General features: G+C 41.5%; 1 protein-coding gene across 2 annotated transcripts; it reads left to right on the plus strand.

Moving 5' to 3' along the window:
• The first annotated feature begins 1,484 nt into the window (after positions 1–1,484).
• On the plus strand, positions 1,485–20,788 carry pih1d1 (PIH1 domain containing 1). 2 transcript variants are annotated; one of them, XM_026166094.1, is made up of 11 exons: positions 1,485–1,569; positions 3,971–4,061; positions 6,605–6,662; positions 6,792–6,980; positions 10,096–10,157; positions 10,310–10,391; positions 13,038–13,134; positions 13,344–13,370; positions 13,450–13,537; positions 15,949–16,092; positions 20,677–20,788. In XM_026166094.1, the coding sequence occupies exons 2-11, from the start codon at positions 3,981–3,983 to the stop codon at positions 20,710–20,712; spliced, it is 864 nt and encodes a 287-aa protein (XP_026021879.1). In that variant the 5' UTR covers positions 1,485–1,569; positions 3,971–3,980; the 3' UTR covers positions 20,713–20,788. The 2 variants fall into 2 exon arrangements, with proteins under 2 accessions (XP_026021879.1, XP_026021880.1); XM_026166095.1 differs by lacking the exon at positions 1,485–1,569 and adding an exon at positions 1,601–1,670.
• Positions 20,789–22,051: the final 1,263 nt, after the last annotated feature.

Genomic DNA, 22,051 nt, shown 5'->3' on the forward strand with positions numbered 1-22,051 from the left:
GAGCTTTCACGCCCCTCATGTTCTTCTTGTGCCCACCACTAGAAGCATGCCTATGGAAAAAGTGCGCCGGCACACAGTGCAGTGCGCTTTATAGGTGTTATCGTGCACTTTCCCAGCCAGGTGTTTTCCTTTTCCCAGTCCTCCCTGTACTTTTGCAGCCTTTTTTCTTTTCTTTCTCTGAGGGGAACAAACATTGCTGCTCTAACGCTGGGCTCACACTGTGCGATTTTTGGCCCATTTTGAGCCGATTTTTGAGTCGTGCGACCAATTTGGTGATCGGCCCGATTTTGGCCTTCATCGTGCGTCGTGTAGTATACGTGGGGTAACGAGAAGCGATTAACACCTCACGACCAGCTCCCGATCATCAATCGCTCGTGAGGGTGTCACCACAGCCGCTCACACTGCTCATGCGCAAACACGTAAACATCGGTGAAAAAGACGGCGCAGCACGGCTGTGCAGCGTGTGATCTGGACACAAGTGATGGAGGCACAACTTGTAGAACTTTGGAAAGCTCATCCGAGCCTTTTCGATGTGGCATCACAAAATTATCACGACCACAACAACCGTGAAAATAGTTGGATTTACACTGCTGCTCAATCACAGCTGCCTGATCATGTTTTTCATTAGAAATTTAGCAAAGTTGATGGTGGTGTGCGTGTCTGTGTGAGTGAAAGACAGAGGGAGAGCGAGCGACAGATTTTCTGTTATAACCTTCATGTTATGTTGGCACAGTGTGAGCACTCAGGTCGCATCAGAGCATCGGGCCGTATAGTGTGAGACCTGCATTGTGACCTGCAAACTTCTAATCCCTGCGAGTCAATCGTGCAGTTTGAGCAAGAGCTGAATAACGTGACTGAAAAAAATCGCACAGTGTCTGCCCAGCTTTAGGTGTACTGTCATCCGAAACTTGCACCGCAGTGTCGGCGTTTGTTTCCCTGTTGGCCATGCTTGTTGTTGTGGTCATCTGTTGTCTTCCGGTATTTTCTCCGCAAGCGACCTTTCCTCGACCAATGAGATAATCTGAATTGTCATACTCGAATTGTCATAAGTGTGCTGTCAGCTCATTGGTCACAAAGCAGGAGAGGGGCTGGGAATTATGTTTTCAAACAAAGTGTTAATTCCATTAACATTTATAGACTACTTTTGATTCTCACTGTATTACGGGACAAAGTGCGTCCCTTATTAGCTCAATACGGGACGTGTACTTTTGTTTCGAAATACGGGACGATTCCGTTTTTTAAGGGACGGTTGGCAACCCTACTGGTGAGTGCATACGATTAGTTTGCCATATATTTTGTGCTGGAACAGTGAAAATAATACAGCAAATATTTATGATGAATGGCTGAATTTCGACCTCTCTACCTAAGAAATTTCTCAATTTACACAGTAGCAGCAAGGCTATGTTTACAAATGAATCGCTTCAGCCCATTTGTAGGAAGTCGTTTTCGGTCAGTTCAGTTTATGGATGATTTTATTCTGAAATTTCTGGTTCGGAAGTTGCTATTGGAACGCTGTGACGTCTAACAACTGCGCGACATCTAATAGCGATTACGGGCACGAGAAACAAGGTAAACAGACATCTATTTACGCACCTTGTAAACATAATAAATTGCATAACAGAAGTGAAAATGACAGGAAACGGAAAGCTAAAAGGAGAGGTTTTCGGCTGGTAAGCTAGTAAACTAAGGCTAAGCTAACGTGTTTATACGGGTAGCAACATGGACAAACATGTGCATAAACAAGTAGTTACGATCTAGCCAGTAGTTTTATGTTGCGCTTTGGGAACATGAAAGAGTTCATATTCGCCAGTTTGGCTGTACACCTAATAGTGTCAGTTTTGCTACTAATATTGTTATTGTGTTCACTTTAATTCTCTGATGCTCATCTGATGTTTTATTTGGTATAAACTGGTAAAATTCTGGAGACATTCTTCAAAGATTTTGCTATATCCAAATAAAATTGAATTGAATTGAAAATATTGGCATGATATATACTTGTAAATGCACCATGGGGGGCTGTGTTTCCAGTGTACCGGAAACAGAATTCCGGTACACTGTACACTGTGTATGTTACTGTATTGAGAACAAAGCTCTTGAATCTTGAATAACATCATGCAATGCTTTTTCACACAGGGCCAGGGAGGTATGAATAGCTTTTTGACCTTAATAAATAAAAATTATCATTTAAAAACTGATTTTAGTGTTTACTCTGTTAATCTGTATAATATTTAAAATTACTATGATGATCTAAAACCTTTAGGTGTGACATATGCAAAAAGCTAAGCCAAATACTTTTTCACAGCACTGTGTATGGGTCAGATCAGAGGTGTAGCGCTACTTGTTTAAATAGGAGACTTCATTGGTCATGCACGCGTCCATGTGCACAAGCACCTTTGTCTTGTAGCTTTTACCACATTCAACTCTAACTGAGCAAAAGTGATCAGCTGTCAGACTGAGTGTAATAACATGACATCATCTCTCTGGCCGTCTTCATCAGTTCTTACATGCTGCGTGCAGCTCTCCACTTCCTGGATGTCTTCTCTCTCTTTTTCTTTGTTTCCTGTGGGATTGATGCCTGCTCTCTTTCGCCCAGGCCTGATTTAGACTTCAGTGGGCAATCTTTTCAAGCCTATAATGTAACTTATATAAATGGCCAGTGGCATCCTTGGTATTTATGCTTGTCTGTGGTGCATTATGCGTTAATGGCCGTGTGGTCATGACCTGATGTTTTATACGTGATGCCAGCCAATAAAGACCAATAAAATGCTGATAATTCTTTTGCTCTTTGGTGCTCACTCTTGGTTGTGGTATCTTTTTTTCATATTTGTTTCTTTTTTTATCCTTCACGTTCATTCTGATAGTTTCATCTTCTGTGAATTCAGTGCTTGTGTTTCTCTGGTGTAGATCTGCTACCTGTGTTGTTCTTAATGTGTGATCTGTGGTACACAGGTAGGACACTACCATACACTTTTCTGCATGAAATTTTATACCTTGCACATGACACATAATTATGCCCATGAACTGATCCATAAGTGAAATTATTTTTTTTTATTCAATTTTATTTATGTATTTATTTATACAGCTCCAAATTATGAGAACAGTTGCCTCAAGGCTCTTTATTTTGTAAGGTAGGCCCTACAATAATACATACATGAGAAAAACTTAACAGTCATACAAACCCCTATGAGCAAGCGCTTTGGCTACAGTGGGAGAAAAACTCATACAATCATTATCTTTGAATGCAGTAGCTCCATGCAGGAGCATGCACCGATTAGTACAATGTTTTTTCATCCTTGAGCTCTAAAAGGCTGATGGAGTAGTTTGTGAATGCCATGACTTTCAAAATGACACCATAGATGCATCTACTAAAAATCTCAGACTAGTTTGAACCTCGATAATCTTGACCTCAAGGTCAGAGGTCAACATCTACTGAAAGGAGATGCACCTGCTATTGCTATTCAGAGGTAGCAATGGCGGAAACTAGTATTTTGTGCATTATTAAACGTTTTAACACGCTTTGGTGACGTGATTGTGCAGCACTTTGCTGATGGCTATCAAAAGCGTCTGGTTGAGGAGCAACTTGCTAAGAGACACTGAACCAAGTATTAGTGGGGATATGTAGATATTTGAGGTTGTATTCACATTTTACATTACACATCCATTTTATCTTATTAAAGATGTATACTGCACAATCATTCCACCCTGGAAAAAACAATTAAGGATTAAAAAGCCCAAATTACCAGACCTTCATGCGGCTGAATGTCCACTGATGATGAAGATGATGAGTGTGCATAAATTTCTGACCACAGCTTTACGCTTCTGCCTGTAAATCTGCCTCTTGAAACTGGTTGTTTTGGTTGTCAGTGTTTTGTAAAGTTTATGAGAATAGCTGCAAGTATGAGCAAATTTAGTAACATTGTTATTATTAGAAATGAGTCAATTAAACAATTGATTTCTTATATGATTGTAGGAGTTGCTGAATGATGACGGACTCGTCGCTTCTTAACTCTGAGCTGGACTTACAGCAACAGGAAGAGTTGTATCAGCAACTACTGTTACAGGTAAGTTTGCTTTTATGTTAACTGTGATCACATGGTAATGCATTTACAGTGGAACCCCCACTTATGAAATTAATTCGTTCCCGAGGGTCTTTCGTAAGTCAAAAATTTTCGTAACTCGAAGCACCCATCGCACCTTTTGAGTGAACGATAGGCTACAGGCTAATTGCTAACTTCAACAACAATATGTCGTTCAAGTGGAACGAAGTGCAAGTACCAAAGCCAAGGGGGTTGGCACATGATTCGGAACGCATTGTGGGCATTTCTGGGCTCAGCCAATCAGAGCCAGCGGATTTCGTTATGCAGGCATTTTGCCGTAACACGGGCAGAAATATTGCCGTTAAGTGCCTTCGTAACTTGAATTTTTCACTAAACAGGATATTCGTAAGTCGGGGTTCCACTGTACTTGGCAAGTGGTCAGCAGTTCGATCCTAGCTGGAGACAGAAATCCCCACAGGGTGTTAAATAGTAAAACACAATAAAGGAACAAAGGTGAATTGTTTTGAGGTAAAGCTGGCCCTCTGACTTAGTCGTGCTACATGAGAAACAAAAATCTGACAAAATGTTACATTTGGTCATGGAGGAAAATTTGTTTCATATGTGTGGGTGAAATGCAATGGAAGCATTTGCAGTAACTGCTAGTCAGCCCTGAAAGACTCATTTTAATTTTTTTCCCATCAGCCTCTCGTCAAAGATGCGTTACAGGCTGAGATGTGTTGTCTTGCTGCATCAGCCAAACTCTGTTGTTTACAAACAGATGTTCTGTTATTTTCTTGGGATATGCTGCTATCATTCACAGCTCTTTGTTTCACAATGATAATGCAGCTGCACCATTATGAGCTCACTATTATGACTCATATATGAGATAAACGTGGAATGTGTTTTCTTTTTTTCATTGTCAACAAAAAAATTTTGATCTCATCGTTTTTTTTGTTGAGAATGTTGGTCTCATCTGTCCCTAAAACTCTGTTTTCATAGTAGGACTGACTGACTATGTCAAAAATCCTAATCACAATTGTGTTTTTGCTACTAAGATTAAAGTTATATTTATTAAACTTAAAGCACTCATGTTAAACGGTGGGTTTCTTGAACAGTAAATATAGGGTCCTGTACAGAAGTCTTGAGCAACCCCGTGTTTCTTAATATTTTGATAGAAAAATAGGAAACTGTATAAACATTGAAAGATTCCTGCCTTCATCAGTTCTTACATGCTGCATACAGCTCTCTCCTCCCTGGATGTCTTCTCTCTCTTTTTCATTGTTTCCTGTGATTTAGACTTCAGTGGGTAATCTTTGTCAAGTCTATAATATAACCTAGATAAATGGGCCAATGGCGTCCCAGGTATTTATGCTTGTGCCTGCCAATAAAGACCAATAATATGCTGATAGTTCTCTCCCCCCTTGGTGCTCACTCTTGGTTGTGGTATGTGTTTTTCATCTATTTCCAGATTTTGTTCATCCTTCATATTCATTCTGATAGTTTCATCTTCTGTGAATTCAGTCTTGAATCAACTTGAATCTTTACTGAAGCTCAGTATTTGAAACAGAGTTCAAGCTCACTGCTGTGATAAATCATAATTAATATAATAATAAATATAATATTGGCCATATTATATTTACATTACCAAAGTGTAATACACTAGTCTCATGAGTGACATCAAGGAACATTCATAAAAAAAACAAATGAACAAAAACATTTTTTTCCTTCATTTCTGTCAAACAATGCTTATGAAACCTTTCTAGCGGTTATTTTCATGGTTGCTAGGCAACCTGAGCAGCACGACAGAGACTAGATCGTCCCATTTCACAAGCCTCGCACTTCCGCCCTCCTCGCTCTTCGGAGTACCCGGCCCATATAGACCACGAAGCCCGGGTCCTACGAAGTGTGCGGCCCCTGAATTGGGACACAGCTAGTAACATACCTCGCTCACTTACAATAACTTAAATGCACATGGACCAATCGCATGATATGCACAAGTCACTTTGCAGGCCCACATGGGGTTTTGAGAGATATCACCCTCCAGCCTTCCGCAGATCCAGAAAATGTACGGTGCATTCAAGTCCCAGTGGGAAAACTGGGACATCTGGGTTTCCTCTGTATTTTCTTCTCCAAATAAAGCAGGTGTTTCTTTTTCTAAATAAACAGAAGAGCTCATCACTGCTCGAGTAGAAAGCACAGACATTGTTGGCATATATGCATTCCAGATGATGACTACACGTCATGTAGAACCATCTGCAGCTAAAATCAAAAGTCATAGCTGTGCTGAATATTGCGACGTTCATGTAAACTTTAAGATAGACATGTGAACGGAAGCCTACCCATAAACAGAGCTGGCCTGTGACATTTAAAGTGCACTCAGAAAACTTGCATTGTTTATATTGTCCTCTGTTCGATCTTGGGAAAAGAAATTTGTACAGAAAATGTTATTGAAAAATCTCCATGCACAAAAACTGTGAGAATCACAGATGACATTTGATGTTACAGGTGTTTTTTTTCTTTGCTGTGAGTTTGCCAAACAATAAATAATATGTGTAATATTCGTTTAGACCCTTGGACAGATCAACAGTGAAAGTCCAGACTCCAAAGTAATCCGACCGGAGCCTGGTGAGCTATGTCACAGATAGATAGTATATATAATCTTTACATTTTAGAACAATACTCTAAGTTTGCTCATTAATACAAAAATTTCTTTTTGTGTGTTTTTCCCTTTGCCTTTCCTGTCCCACGTGTCAGGCATGTGTGTGAAGACTTTCTCAGAGTCAAACAAGGAGAAGGTATTTATAAACGTCTGTCAGTCGAACTCAGTCCCGCCTCCTCCAGAACTCTCCAGAGAGAAGCTTGTGGAGCTGCTCCAATCAGACGATCCTAGCGGCTTTCGAGTTCCCATGAGTCTTGGCGAGCCACACACAGAAATAGACAATAGTACGTAACCGCCAAACATGTGATTTTGTATGTCAATGCTTTTGCATTCTTTCAGAAATGTAGCTGGGTAATTATGTCATTGGCATCGGTGAGCCACTGTCAATATGTGACATATTGAAATCGCGTTTGAATTTGCGCTTGTTTTTTTGCTTTCACTTTGCAATCGTGCGAACTGTGTATAGAGAGCGACAGCACTGATCTGTGAGTGATGATAATTTGTGCACCAATTCCTCTGACATCGTCTTATTAATCATTAGCTTACTATGCAAACATGACAAGTGAAATCTCCCGCAGCTTAAACATGTGAGAGGTTGATCGCGCAGAGAATCGCTGAGCTTATGTGAGTGCGTGTGTAAAAGCAGGATTTTCAGTTCTGCTGAGCCAAATAAGACAGGTCAGGGTGAAGAAGTGACAGCCAAAGAAAAGCTTACCACAAAACGGAGAAGTTATGACAAATCAGACTATAAGGCAAAAAGAAAGTGCAGCTTTATGGTTTCATGGACAAAAGAATTTCTGTGGCTGCAATATGACGAGCTAAATAACCAGGGCTGCACATAAGTGGTCCGCAGGTGCGCATTCTCTGTCAAAACAAAAGACACGCACAAGATAAGAAGTTGCAACGCGTGTTTGCGTACATAAGATTTTCTGGAGGAGGACAGACATTTGTTTAGAACTCTTAAAGATGTCGAAGAAGCTCCTTTAAGCAATTACTTTGGTGTTCCTCCACCTCCAAAGAAATGTCAGAAGGAGTCCGGACCACAAAAGAAGCACGTATTCTCGGAAAAGTGGTTGCAGGAGGTGAGCTGGCTTCAAACAAATGATGAACGCACAGAGATGTGGTGCAGAATGTGCTGTGAAAATCCCACTCTAGGACAAAAACAGTGCTTTTTATATGGACGCAAACGCGCGTTGCAACTTCTTATCTGGTGCGCGTCTTTTATTTTGACAGCGAATACGCACATGCGGACCACTTATGTGCACCCGTGTAAATAACATAATGTTCTGCCGGGTGTGTTGTTGGTTTTCTCTCGATTTCTGAGTCGACAAGCGCCTTTGTTACTGGGACCAGTCATTTTAAGAAAGGCCCCCATTAGAACCCATGAGAAATGCAAGAAATGCATTATTGCTCAGTCTGCAATATCTTTCCCAGAACAAACACCAATTGCAAATAACATACTAAAAATAAACCTGAAAGTCAGTTTAAAACAGCTACTATGTTGCAAAGAGTGAACTATCACTGGCACAATGTAGCAGTCTTTGCAAACTTCAAAAAGCAAATGCCCTCGATCTTGGTTCCACTTGTCTCTTACCCGTGACTTCAGTGGAAATTTCAGATTCAGGATCTGACACAGACTGATTCATGTTCTACAGTTCTTACAAGTTCATAGAAATTTCTGTTCAATTAGAACCAAGTATTTGAGTTGATGATTGTAATTTTTATACAATGTTGTAATTTGTGTTTCAACAATTTTTTTGATTAATGTTTTGTTTCCGTTACAATATTATACTTTAATGTATACTTTCCATTGTAACGGAAACAAAACAGGAAACAAAACATCAATCAAAAATAGATCAAAAATTGCTCTCTTTTTTATTCGGGCTACTTAAATTTATTTCGGGCTACCAAAAACTGAAGAGTCCCTGCCCGAAGGGCTACCAGGGAGTTTGAAATTTTGCGAGCCCTGCTGAAAGTTTTTCACCCTGCACACATTAGGTTCAGTAACATGTTGTGACAAGAGTTTGAAAAGGTTGAGAGCTGGTGTTGGGTTTAGATTTTATTATTGTCATTTGTATTAGGAAATATTTAACCATAGATGCTTAGAGGTGTATAATCAATTGTGTAGTGATAGGTTGTGTGATCTTTAACAGGCTGCAAAGGCTTGGTGTGTATTCCACACTAGAATGAACACCCACATCCTGGGAGCACGGGAGAGGTCGTACCTTGTCTTCATTGTTTTATGGTAGGATTAACGTAGCTACGTCTGTTCTAGTCTAAGTGCTTTAACTTGACTTCCTCACCGTGTTATCTAGGGTGAGGGGGGGTCTACCCTCTTCCTGACCAAGGATGTTTGCCTTTGTACTTTTATGTATATGACCCTTTGATCAGCAGTAACACACACACACACACACACAGTATTCTTTGTTCACATGTATACCTATGTAAGATGCTATATGTTAATGACCCTATGCATATTCATGTAACCACAATAAAAGGAGTGCTGTGGGGAGCCTGGCTGGGAGTCTGACAGAGGTCAAGTGGTGGAACGACACTTGGCTCCAGCCAGGTCTCCCTCATGCATGAGTAAACCAGAGAACTTTGGTGCCTTGCTTTTTGCTGCGTAGCAAGTTGTCCTTAACGTTCCAGCGAATAGGTTTATGCTACGAACCTATCAGCTGGTTTATTTGCCACCCAGTATGTTAAAGACAAAACACCAGGTTGCTGCTTCTTATCTAAACAGATTTGGGTTGTTTGGAGCTGAGCTCTGAGCTCTGCATGCCTTCCTTTGCCGCGTCCATGAACTACTATGTAGTCTTCCTCTTTGCCCAGTATATCCAATAGCCCTCCTCTGCACATGTCAGTCTTGCCTCAAACTGCTTAACCTGAGCTGTTGGTCACTTCTATGTTCCAGCACGGATGGGCACATTTGCAGGATCATAAGTTACATTTTAGTCCACTGCCTGGATTTATTAAAATTGTCTTTATTTGGGGAGTTCCTGACTGAGGCTTCCTCTGTTAAAATCACCAAGAACAATAACTAAGAAGTCTGCGATTCTTTGGCAAGTGAGCACTGAGCCTGGTGTATATACGATGGTGTATATACGATGGTGTACACACACCGACCAGAATGAATGAAGGCCAATGGTTAATTTAAAGGTTAATGAAACAGTGTTTCTGAATAACGATAACATTGTAACACTGTAACAATGTACGGTACGTGTTGTTTACCTCATCTCTCAGTTGTGTATTTTAATGTTGTGACTGACTGGTCTAAGGTCTACACAACATCAGTCTGTATTCATCGTCTTTCCTGATTCAATTTGCCGACAGGATGGAAGCGTTTCAGCTTCCTGTGTTGTGGTGAAAGTATTTTTAATGTTTCTTTGTCTGTTTCAGGCTCTCAGGGTTGCACAGCTTATGACGTTGTCATTAACCAGGACTTCTTCCAGAAGTGTCAGGTGTGTTCATGTGCCTGTGGTTGTTTTCCTTTTGCAATCAAAAAGGAATTTTTTATTTTATATTCCTTTGACTCCTCATTGCACTGACCTTCATTAACTTTCTTAATTTATAAACTCTGCATAAAAAGTGTTGTATGATTTTTGTCTTGCAGAAGGATCCCTTATTCCAGCAGTTTGTTATCCTCGTGTCTGTAGAGGGTTTAGAAAACAAATACAATCTGGAGCTGAGTAGAGGTTAGTGTGTCTGTGTGTGTCTGTGTTAATAATTCTTGTTCTGGACTAGAGCTGGGCGATAGAACGATAACGATATGTATCGCGATATAACTTTTACTCGATAGAGAAATTAAGCTATCGCGATAGACCTCGCTGCTCTTGTCCTCTTAAAAAAAAAAAAAAAAAAAAGGTCAGCCAATCCAAATTAAGCAGCGCAGAGCCGAACCAATCACAGCCGCAGCGTCACGTCGCGTGACTTGTTACGTACAGCACAAGTGCCAAGCCACACGTGTGTTTGTTTGGGAAGCAGCCAGCGGGTAGTGGAGCCAGCGCGTAATGGAGGAAATGAGTGTGCCGACTAGAAAAATCAACCGAGCGTGACCGAAGAGAAAACAGATGATGGTTCCAACGCCGGAGAGATTGTCGAACGGAAGAGCCATAGAAGTTCCATAGTGTGAAGGTATTTCGGCTATTTCAAGTCTGACAAAAAACAGAGTAGCGTTCACTGTAAATTGTGCCGAAAGCAAGTCTGGAAATACAATAAACTGGTGCATGCGTCACACTGTGCGCCACGTTATTGTGTCGGTGAAATGAATTTCTACAATACTGTTAATTCTACTCTCTGCAGTGTTTAAATGCTTACATATACACACAGTTACTGTCCGTCCACACATACGACTCGGTTCTGCTTCTATGCCCCAGCTTTGTTTACTTTTTCCCACCGAGGCTTCTAGACTTCTGATTGGCCAACATTTCTGCACGGTTAGGAATCTAGCGCCACCTGCTGCTTTGGCATGTTCATAGCAGCGTTTTCCTTCATTTCTCCCTTTATGTGTGGACGGGATTATTTTTTAAAACGAAAACGGAAAATCTCCGTTTTCAAAAATACCCATGTACGTGTGGACGTAGCCTCAGTCTCTGACTGGAAGCGCTGATTCGTCATTCGGCTTTTGTCAGACTAAAGTAACTGTTAAAACTGTTTGAAAAGCTAAGCTATACAACAAGGAGAGATTGAGAATTTCCTTTTAGTTCTCAGTTTATTTGATATTGACAAAAGTTAGTCAGTTTTGTCTGTTCTTCTGTAAAACAAACTAAGATTTATTTTTAGAATTAATATTTTGTTTCTAAGTGGAATTGACAATTTAGTCTGTTTCATTTGTTCTATTTTGAAACTTAAACGCTTTAGCGGCTGCCTTTTGTGTAGTTTGCAATATTTGCCTTTATTTATCTGAAAAAGTCTCATGTTCCTTAAGTACATCTACCCTGTTGAACTTATTATGGGAAATAAATATTTAAATAAAAACAAGCTGCTGATTATTTCAAATTTTACTTGTGAGCAACGGCACATTTAAATCTTACAAATATAGTTATTTGGCTTATATCGTGATAGATATCGTTATCGCCTGAAATGAAAAAAACATATCGTGATATGAAAAAATCTCATATCGCCCAGCTCTATTCTGGACGTACCCCGCGCTTGTTGTTAGGGGTGGGTTTCGATGATCGCGTTTCCAATTAAAATCGAGTCTAGCTTGAATAACGCCATATTATCAGATTCATTAAAATCCTGAATCGATTTTTAAATATAAATTTATTTTGCCCGAAACGCCAGAATCTCAGGTTAAACCTCACAAAATTTCAACAACCACTAAACAGCTAAAACAGCAAACCAGAGCATGTAAGCAGATTCTGCACAAAGACATAAACACAAAGCGCGGACCGCCGACGCATCAGAATCAGTGAGATGTCGCCTTTCTCACCTGACGACACGGACACGGTCGGGCTGAAAGCCGACGGCGCACTGATGTTGATGTTTCGGTGGGTCCATGCTGTGTGTTTACGTCCTTTTTGCATTTGATTCTGAAGCTGCAGGTTTTATCTCTCCAAACAATATTGACTGAACCAGCAGCAAAAGAAGATCCAAACTAAACTTCACATTTCGCTTCACACAAACATCGTCATGAATTCACTCTGACTTTTGCTGTTTTGCTTCCACCACGATAAAAATCACACTTCATGCACAGCTCTCTCTCTCTCTCTCTCTCATGAACAGTTTCCCATCTAAAAATCTGTTTTCTGCATTATTCGCTTGCTTATCACCCACCAGTCTACCGTTGTTCACAGCGCTGTCGGCCGCTGTGTTTTTTACTTCTGACAAGAAAGCCTCATTTCTGCTGTTTAATCGGCTACTAAATAGATTTAAACTTTTTAAAATTATGCAAAGTTGCAAAATGCTTAACTGTGTCTCTAATAAAACCTCTGTAACTTTGCTCTGCTTCACTTCAGCAGCATCAGGTAATGTTCACATGCTGATTCATGGTTTTCTTCTGTTTTTGATCTACTGCAGAATATTTTTAAGGTCATCTGCTATAAAATCCCAGGCCAGGAAAATCTCCTTCACGTTTTTCTGTGTTTTATCCTCAGTTACTTTGACACAAAGGCCTCTGCTGTGATGCTCACACCTTTGATAAAGTCTCAGAAGTGTCAGCTTTTTTTTTATAGATATAAAAATATGGAAATGTACTGATAAATGATAAGAATTATAATATTTCTGACTGTTCAAGGCAAAATTTCCACGATTGGAATCGAATCAGGACCTTGTGAATCGAATCGATTCTAGAAATCAGTGACGATACCCAGCCCTACTTGTTGTGTGTGTTTTTGCAGAGTGGAAGGTCCTGAAAAACAGAAAGTTTTTGGGTTCTGTCAGTGAGCAGAATATCCGCACAAAGAGCAGGCCGGTCATTGAAGAGCTGCAGCCTCCGTATGTACCCCCACTGTGCTCAACAGAAAACACACTGACACACATCATTGCACTTGGCTTACTCAATAAAGATGCAGGCCAATTTGCATCACTGCTGTAGTTTATCATTTGCAGGAATTGCGGTTTCAGCTTTCAGGACTCACAGGAATCTGTTTCTGTATAATTTGCAACACATGTTGAAATTTCTTTGGCTTTCTTTCATCCCGCAGGGAGAAGTCACCCGCAACCACTAAGAGGTGAACCTTTGTTCATTGTCCTGTTTGTCTCATTTTCCACGAAAAGCAACGTGATCTGAAATGTCAACCCTTTCCTCAGTTTGCGCAGACCAGAGTTCACGATGATTGTTGAGCCTCCTGCTGGTGAACCAGAGTATCTGATTACAGAGATAAAGCTTCCCGGAGTGGTGAGATATTAAACAAACACACATAATTAACCACACATTTATTTCAGTCCTCTCTGCCTACCTGTTTCTTTCAGGGTAGACGTCATCCTCAAATACAGGCTGGTTTATTTTAGCTTTACTTTGCTGTTAGGGAAAATGAGATGAGATTAAAAATGTTTTGAAGGTCATTTTTTGTTGTTGCTGTCACAGAGCTGAGGTGTCTTAGCAAGGCACTGGTGTGTGTATATATCTACCGTATTTTCACGACCATAAGGCGCACTGTGCTAAAAGGCGCAGTCTCAGTTATGTGTGCCATTACTGTATTTAACACACACATAAGGCGCACTGGATCATAGGGCGCATACAAGTACCGTATGCGTATTTAAAAATAAAGCGGGAGCAACCCTGAATTCGGTACCTTACTCACATAATCGTCATCATCAACAACACACAAGCATACAAGTGTGCGTATTTAAAAATAAAGCAGGAGCAAAACAAAGTTTGGTACTCACATTTTTATCATCAATCAAACCCATGGAAGTCCTCATCCTCTGTGTCTGAATTGAACAGCTGCGCTAAATCTCCATCAAACATGCCAGGTTCACTTTCTTCACTGTCAGAGTCACTTTCCGTGCCGTGCGGCTCCTCGGAAACGATGCCGGCTTTTGCGAAAGCTCGAACAACAGTGCCAGCAGACATGTTAGCCCAAGCATCTACAATCCATTGGCAAATTGTGGCGTAACTCGCCCGGCGCTGCCTTCCACTCTTAGTGAAACTGTGGTCTCCATCGGTCATCCATCGCTCCCACGCCGCTCGCAGCCTTACTTTGAACGGGCGGTTCACACCGATGTCCAGCGGTTGGAGTTCCTTTGTCAGGCCTCCCGGAATGACAGCAAGCTCCCAGTTCATTTGTTTCACTAGTTTTTTCACATCGGCTGTGAGATGGGCACGCATAGAGTCACAGATCAACAGCGATGGTGATGCGTGGAAAAAACCACCTGGTCTCCTTACATACACCTCCCTCAGCCACTCTTTCATCATTTCCTCATCCATCCAGCCCTTTTCATTTGCCTTAATGATGATTTCTGCTGGAAACTTCTCTTTAGGCAAAGTCTTTCGCTTAAAAATCACCATAGGCGGCAGTTTCTGTCCATTAGCATGGCAGCTAAGCACAACAGTGAAAGAAGACTTTTCATACCCCGTTGTGGTTATCGCAACCGTGCTGGTCCCCTTCTTCTCCACAGTGTGACTCACCGGGATGTCAAAAGTGAGCGGGACCTCGTCCATGTTTGTGATGTGGCTGGCCTGGATGTGTTTGTCGGCGATGTGTTTGCTGCAGTAGGAGCGGAAGATGGCCAGCTTTTCCTTATAATCCGCTGGAAGTTGCTGCGCTACCGTAGTCCTGGTCCGGATGGAAAAATGGCACCGTTTCATAAAACGAAAGCACCAAGACGGACCTCCTTGGAAATGTTCAATGTTCATCTCTTCAGCTAGTGAAACCGCTTTTAGCCGAATGGTGACCGTCGAAACGCTTCTCCCGCTCGCGCTTTGCTCGATGATCCACCGCTCGAGTCTTTCCTCCAACTCGAGCCACCTCGCCTTATGTCCGCGGAAACTCAGCTGCGTTTTCTTGACCTGCCGGAGCTTGTTTTCCAGCTTCCTCCATTTGCGAACCATCGATTCGTTAATCTTAAATTCTCTCGCCGCTGCTCGATTTCCATGTTCCTCCGCGTAGCTGATGGCCTTCAGTTTAAACTGTGCTTCATAAGCGTGTCTCTTTGCCATTTTCAGGGTTGTTAAAACAACGATGTCCTGCATAATGCACATACCTGTTCTTTTATACAGGTATGTGCGATTGTCCCGGTATATACGATCAACGCCCACACTTCACCCTTTAACGTTCTCATGGTGTTCTCTACTACGTCCTCCTTACAACACATAGGGCGCACCGCGCTATAGGGCGCGCCGCACTTTTTGAAGAAAATCTAAGACTTTTAAGTGCGCCTTATGGTCGTGAAAATACGGTAAGTGTTAGGGTTTGCGTTTACCTTGAGCTTTACCCCAGCCTAGAGAAAACATAGAGGAGGAGCAGTACGTCTGTCCAAAACACACTGATATATTTGTCTTTGAATATATCAGAAACAAGAAACAACCTGAGTGGTTAACTTACACTTCAGTGTGGAAACCACTCTCCATTTAACAAAGTCCAGCATAAAGTTAAAAATATGCTTGTTGTTTAAATATTTACACCAAGCTTACAATAGACACATGTACCTGATGGCCTCCACAAACAGCTGGAGAGGTCTGTGCCAGTTGGCTAAAATTAAAAAGTTGCTTTCTTAGTTATTCTTGCTCAAAACCATCTTAAAAGTAGAGATCGACAGCTCTGCTCTTAAACACGATGATATGATATGTTGATGTCTCCTGCACAGGGGTCGTCTCGCTCTCTGGTTCTGGATGTGGGGGAGGATCGACTGGTGTTAACGGCTCGGCCCTCGCTCTTCCATCTTGACATCTTCCACCCCTTCCTGGTTGACCAGGAGAACAGCGTGGCACAGTACAACAGCAGCACACAGGTACAGAAAATATACACCCTGTTCTTGGACCCTGTCAAATACAGGATTGTGTTCGATGCCCATTGTTGTTTTTGGGATTTATACACGAGCTTCTTACCAAGCAGTGCCACCAGCAACAGCAAGCTTGCTGAGGTCAGCATCACTTTAAGTGTGGCTATGTTTCTGGAAACTGCGGCGTAGGACTAAATGTGCTCTGAGGTCATTCTGTAAAACCTTTTAACCCATCATGCACATCCTTTCACTCTGGAGAGAAAACAGAGCAGTTGAAGAAAATTCAAACGGGCACAAGAAGAACGTGCAAGCTTCAGACTACAAGCTGTGCCATGTCATGTCGACTGCAGTAACACCAGTTTAAATATTAATGTGCTATAGAAATGTTATACAGCAATATCATTGCTATTGCAACACATTCCTTAGTGCAAGAGCAGTGTGTCAGCCTCAGAAACTTGAGACAAAAACACACTGTGTGGGCCTTATTCCAGGAAGCTGGTTGGTTAGTTTGTTTAACCTTCACATTAGGGAAACTCTGGTTTTCTGTTCTGGAAAGAGAGTAAACTCATCTTACCGGGGTAAGAGATTGAGCAGGTTCAGTTCAAGAGCAAGTTGATCTGTAAAAGTTTATGTTTTTACAGTCACTGAAATCCCAGTCAGATGTTAATTTGTAACTTTGTGTCCTTAACACGAGCACTTTAATAGTTGTTCAGTCCTTGAACTATAAGAAGACAGCACAGATTTAATATCGTCTCAGAAAAAGATCTCTGCTCTGCATCTTTGTAACTCTGAGACTCTGAGACAGTGATGATGTCCACAGTAGGGCTGCCACAAATAGTCTAGACTATTAAAATCGTCGACGACTAATTTAATAGTCGACGCGTCGTTTGAAGCTTTGCAAGATCCTGAAAGACGCAGGAATAAGTAGCAGGATTTAAGAGTGTAATAACGGACTGAAACAGAAGATGGCAGCACTGCATGTACAAGGATGCCAGCTGCTGTTAAGCCCAAAGAAGAAGAAGCTGTGTCCGGTATCGTAGTTGTGTCCAAATTTAGGGGCCGCATCCTTCGGAGGTCGCATTTGTAGGCCGATTACTTTACAGTGTCGCGATGAAGGGTGTCCAAATTCGAAGACTCCTCCAAATGCGGCCTTCATTTCCCTGGATTTGAAGGATTGGTCGGGTGTATCCTTTGTGGCCCAACCTATCCCAGAATTCATAGCGCGGCCCAGCCAGTTCCAGTTTCCAACAATGGTAGCAGCTATTTATTTTCATATTACTCTGATTATTCTTTCTCGGTCACAAAATAAACTTTTAAGATATTTTCAGGTGAGAATGTAGCTGTGTAAACTCCAAATATCTGCTCAGTTTATCAAGACATCACATATTTGCAAAAGCGCTCCGACGTTTTCGGACACGTCTGTTACCCACCAGCTCGTAGCTAGCCGGGGTTCGAGGCTCACGAGAACTGGCGAGAACAACGAACTCCCTGCACATCCTTTTCGCTACTCAGGTTAAACATGATATATAAGTCACTTTGATAACTTAAAAATGTTATTGTTTGGCTTTTTTCAGTATTTTATTTGTTCCTGAGTAAATCGGTTTGGCTGAGATTAAAGTTATAGTTTTTACACAGCTGAATAAACATCAAGCAGACAAATGATTAAACAGAAGTGTGAGATGGTAGCGCTAGTCCACAGAGACTGTCAGTTTCCCCTTTATAATATGCTACACACTGATCAGTGATCAATCGTTAGATGTATAAGTGATCACACTGATGGGAAAATATGGCGTTGTTTTAGTGCCTCTATTCTGAGCACACGTAAAAAAAAATGTTGTGTGTTGAGGAGAAAATGATTTTGAGCGAACAAATTAATTTCTGCATGTAAGAAATGTATTTCAGTGTTTGCTAGTATCCACACACTCACAATAGCAGCCCCTCTCGCTCAGTTGTTGGCATTTGCTCTTGCTCAGATCTCTGCGGACCTGCTCTCAGTGTGTCGTTCGCGCTCACAACATTTCTGCTTCATGTGCGCTCAACTCTTTCTGTACACCGTTAGAAGTGTGTCACAAAACCAACCAATCACAGACTTGGATGCAAAAAAAATCTAACTGGCTGTTTTGGTCTCCAATCAGCTTGCTAGCTACTGTAGCCAAACCCAGGCAAATATCCCAGAATGCATTTCTTCCAAACCTCAAATGAGGCAGCGGCGGAGGAACGCAGAGTGGCGGAGTTTAAAATATTACTCTTTCTGGATCACAAAATAAACTTTTAACATACAAAAGTATTGGGCCCCCTTGAACTTTCCCACATTTTGTCACATTACAGCCACAAACACGAATCAGTTTTATTGGAATTCCAGATGAAAGACCAACACAAAGTGGTGAACACGAGAGAAGTGGAACAAAAATCAGACATGATTCCAAACATGTTTTACAAATAAATAGCTGCAAAGTGGGGTGTGCGTAATTATTCAGCCCCCTGAGTCAATACTTTGTAGAACCAGCTTTTGCTGCAGTTCCAGCTGCCAGTCTTTTAGGGTCTGTCTCTACCAGCTTTGCACATCTACAGACTGAAATCTTTGCCCATCCTTCTTTGAAACAGCTCCAGCTCAGTCAGATTAGATGGACAGCGTTTGTGAACAGCAGTTTTCAGATCTTGCCACAGATTCTGGATTGGATTTAGATCTGGACTTTGACTGGGCCAGTCTAACACATGGATATGTTTTGTTTTAAACCACTCCATTGTTGCCCTGGCTTTATGTTCAGGGTCGTTGTCCTGCTGGAAGGTGAAGCTCGTGGCTCATGGCTTGTGGCAAACTGCAAACGGGACTTCTTATGGTTTCTGTTAACAATGGCTTTCTTCTTGCCACTCTTCCATAAAGGCCAACTTTGTGCAGTGCACGACTAATAGTTGTCCTGTGGACAGATTCCCCCACCTGAGCTGTAGATCTCTGCAGCTCGTCCAGAGTCACCATGGGCCTCTTGGCTGCATTTCTGATCAGCGCTCTCCTCGTTCGGCCTGTGAGTTTAGGTGGACGGCCTTGTCTTGGTAGGTTTACAGTTGTGCCAGACTCCTTCCATTTCTGGATGATTGCTTGAAAAGTGCTCCGGGGGATGTTCAAGGCTTGGGAAATCTTTGTGTAGCCTAAGCCTGCTTTAAATGTCTCAATAACTTTATCCCTGACCTGTCTGGTGTGTTCTTTGGACTTCATGGTGTCGTTGCTCCCAATATTCTCTTAGACAACCTCTGAGGCCGTCACAGAGCAGCTGTATTTGTACTGACATTAGATTACACACAGGTGCACTCTGTTTAGTCATTAGCACTCATCAGGCAACGTCTATGTGCAACTGACTGCACTCAGACCAAAGGGGGCTGAATAATTACGCACACCCCACTTTGCAGTTATTTATTTGTAAAACATGTTTGGATTCATGTCTGATTTTCGTTCCTCTTCTCACGTGTGCACCACTTTGTGTTGGTCTTTCACCTGGAATTCCAATAAAAGTGATTCATGTTTGTGGCTGTAATGTGACAAAATGTGGGAAAGTTCAAACTTTTGCAAGCCACTGTATTTTCAGGCGAGAATGTTGTTGTGTAAACTTCAAATACCTGCTCGATTTATCAAGACGTCACATATTTGCATAAGTGTTCTAACGTTTTCCGAGATGCCTGTTACCCACCAGCTGACCGCACAGCTGGACTGGCCATCGGGCACACCCGGTGGGCCGATGGTGATTTTTTCTTTTTATGTTTATTTGTTGTTTTTGTAACGGTATAAACAATGAAAGGTGGTGGATTAGCCAATTGGTCATGATCGACTCTGGGCTGGACCAAGTACAATACATCTGTATTGAGGTGAAGTGTTAAAACATTCTTTTAAATGCAGCTGCCCTGCATTTTTTCAGCTAAACGTGAAACGACTACAGAGCTCTGGTTATCACAGAAACTCAGTAAAGCATCCCTGCTGTGGCTGTTAGAGAGCCAACATCTATCAGTGAAGGCTGACATTAGATCAGATTAGAAAACTGTGGAGCATTAAAGCAAGGTTTGCTGTGAATGTCATTAATCATTTTTATCTAATAATTCAGAAATAATGAAACGAGGTTGATAAATATCATGGTCAGCCCTCCATTTACCTGTTGCCATGGTGAATCCTGATCTCAAAGCTGCATTGCTGGATGCTTTCTTTCCCTACTGATGTAGGAGTACTCAGGATAAACACTCGGATGTTTTGGAGTTTTCTGCTCGAGAACACCCGAGTTGCGAGTTGATCCGTTACAGTTTGTTGGACATGCTTTCTGGAATAAGAGGAGGAGATGCTAGCAGGTGGTGATGTACGACCCAAATCTGCAAGTGCCAAATGATGAACAGTCAAAATAAATCTGAAATAAGTATAAAAATGAGTGAATTAGCAGACTGCACAACGTGAGATGACGAGTAACAGTTCAGAATTCAAATGACGCAGCAGCCACAGGAACCACACCAGCAAAGAACAGCTTAACGTTGCAGCAAACATACACACACACACAACTCAGTCAAATTCAGTCTTTTAACCTGCTGTACGATGTGTTTCTGTTTTCTTTCCCCCAGATCCTCACAGTCACCATGCCCGTAGTGTCTTCATGAAACTGCAGAAGTCTTGTTCAGTTTGTGATGTTTCTTTAAAAAATAATACTGCAGCAATAAAAGTGTTATTCATAAAGTCGTTTAGTGTTGTTTTTCCATTAATCCTCAGTTATCACAAGGATAATCTGGAGGGCCTGAAGTCTGTAAAACCTGTTTGAAAGTTTTCTCAGGCTATTGCCCCACAGTTCATGTTTATTTTTCTTTTCTAAAGCAGATGTTTCAGCAGTTGTTAGACCTGTCAGATTGAGTGCTTTGACATTTTGAAATATTCACACACCATGTAGTAATTACAGGTAAGTTTCAGGTGTCGATGACATATGTTATAACAGGGAAATCGCTCGAAGGTGGAAAAGAAAATATTAATAACACTTCACATTTTGCTAATCCTGTAGCAAAGCCTCTAATCTCTGTGAAACTCCTGCTTAATGAGCACCTGTTGAGTGAAGCGAGGCAATGCCTCTTCACATTATTCTGGAAAACCAAATGTTTTTAGAAAAAGGACAAGAAACAAACATAGCAGCAAAAGGACTGCCATATATCATAAACACATAAAACGCTCATAATAATTCATTATCTTGTTGGAGAAGATTTCTGACTGTAGAGAAGCCTGGAGTTACTTTAAAGTTACTTTAACCAACAACAGCCAGTGCAGTAAATACCAACCATGGTCCCTCAGGGCAGTGAAGATGATGAAAGAGCAAGAAGTGATTTTACAACTTTGACTGACTGCCAGATTTCCTCTGTGCAACCATTCCTAGACAAGGGCAGAAATGTTACCACGGACAATTTCTTCACATCGCTTTCACTTGAGCAAAAACTTCTTAGACGGAAAACCACCATCCTCGGCACAGCCAGCAAGAGTCGCCGGGAAATGCGATGTGTTCACTGCTACAGATACACATGTGGTAAATGCAGACTACAGATACCATGGCAGTGCCAGGATTGTGAGTGATTGCTGAAAATGTTGAAATGTGCTGACTCACTTTTTACTATTATTTGTAAATATGTGTACAAATAGTTGGGTTTTTTGTACTGTTTTTATCAATCAATCTCAGCAACAAAGGACATACACCCATGTGTGATGATTTCTCCCTAAGATGGCAAACTGAAACACAAGTTTCCTTGTGGCTCAGGAAACTAACCACTCCAAGTTGGTGACTTTTGGAGATTTATTTCCCTGGATGATTGAGAATGCATCAAGACGAACACAAAAGGAAGTTCACAGCTTTTAGCAGCCCCTCCCCCCCAGACAAACAAAGAGGCAGTTGGCAGTTAGAATTCTCAGGTAACAACTTAATTTCAATATAAATTGATGACTAGACAATTTAGCTTCCACTTG

This window comes from Astatotilapia calliptera, chromosome 4, assembly GCF_900246225.1.
Source record: "Astatotilapia calliptera chromosome 4, fAstCal1.2, whole genome shotgun sequence".
NCBI lineage: Eukaryota > Metazoa > Chordata > Actinopteri > Cichliformes > Cichlidae > Astatotilapia > Astatotilapia calliptera.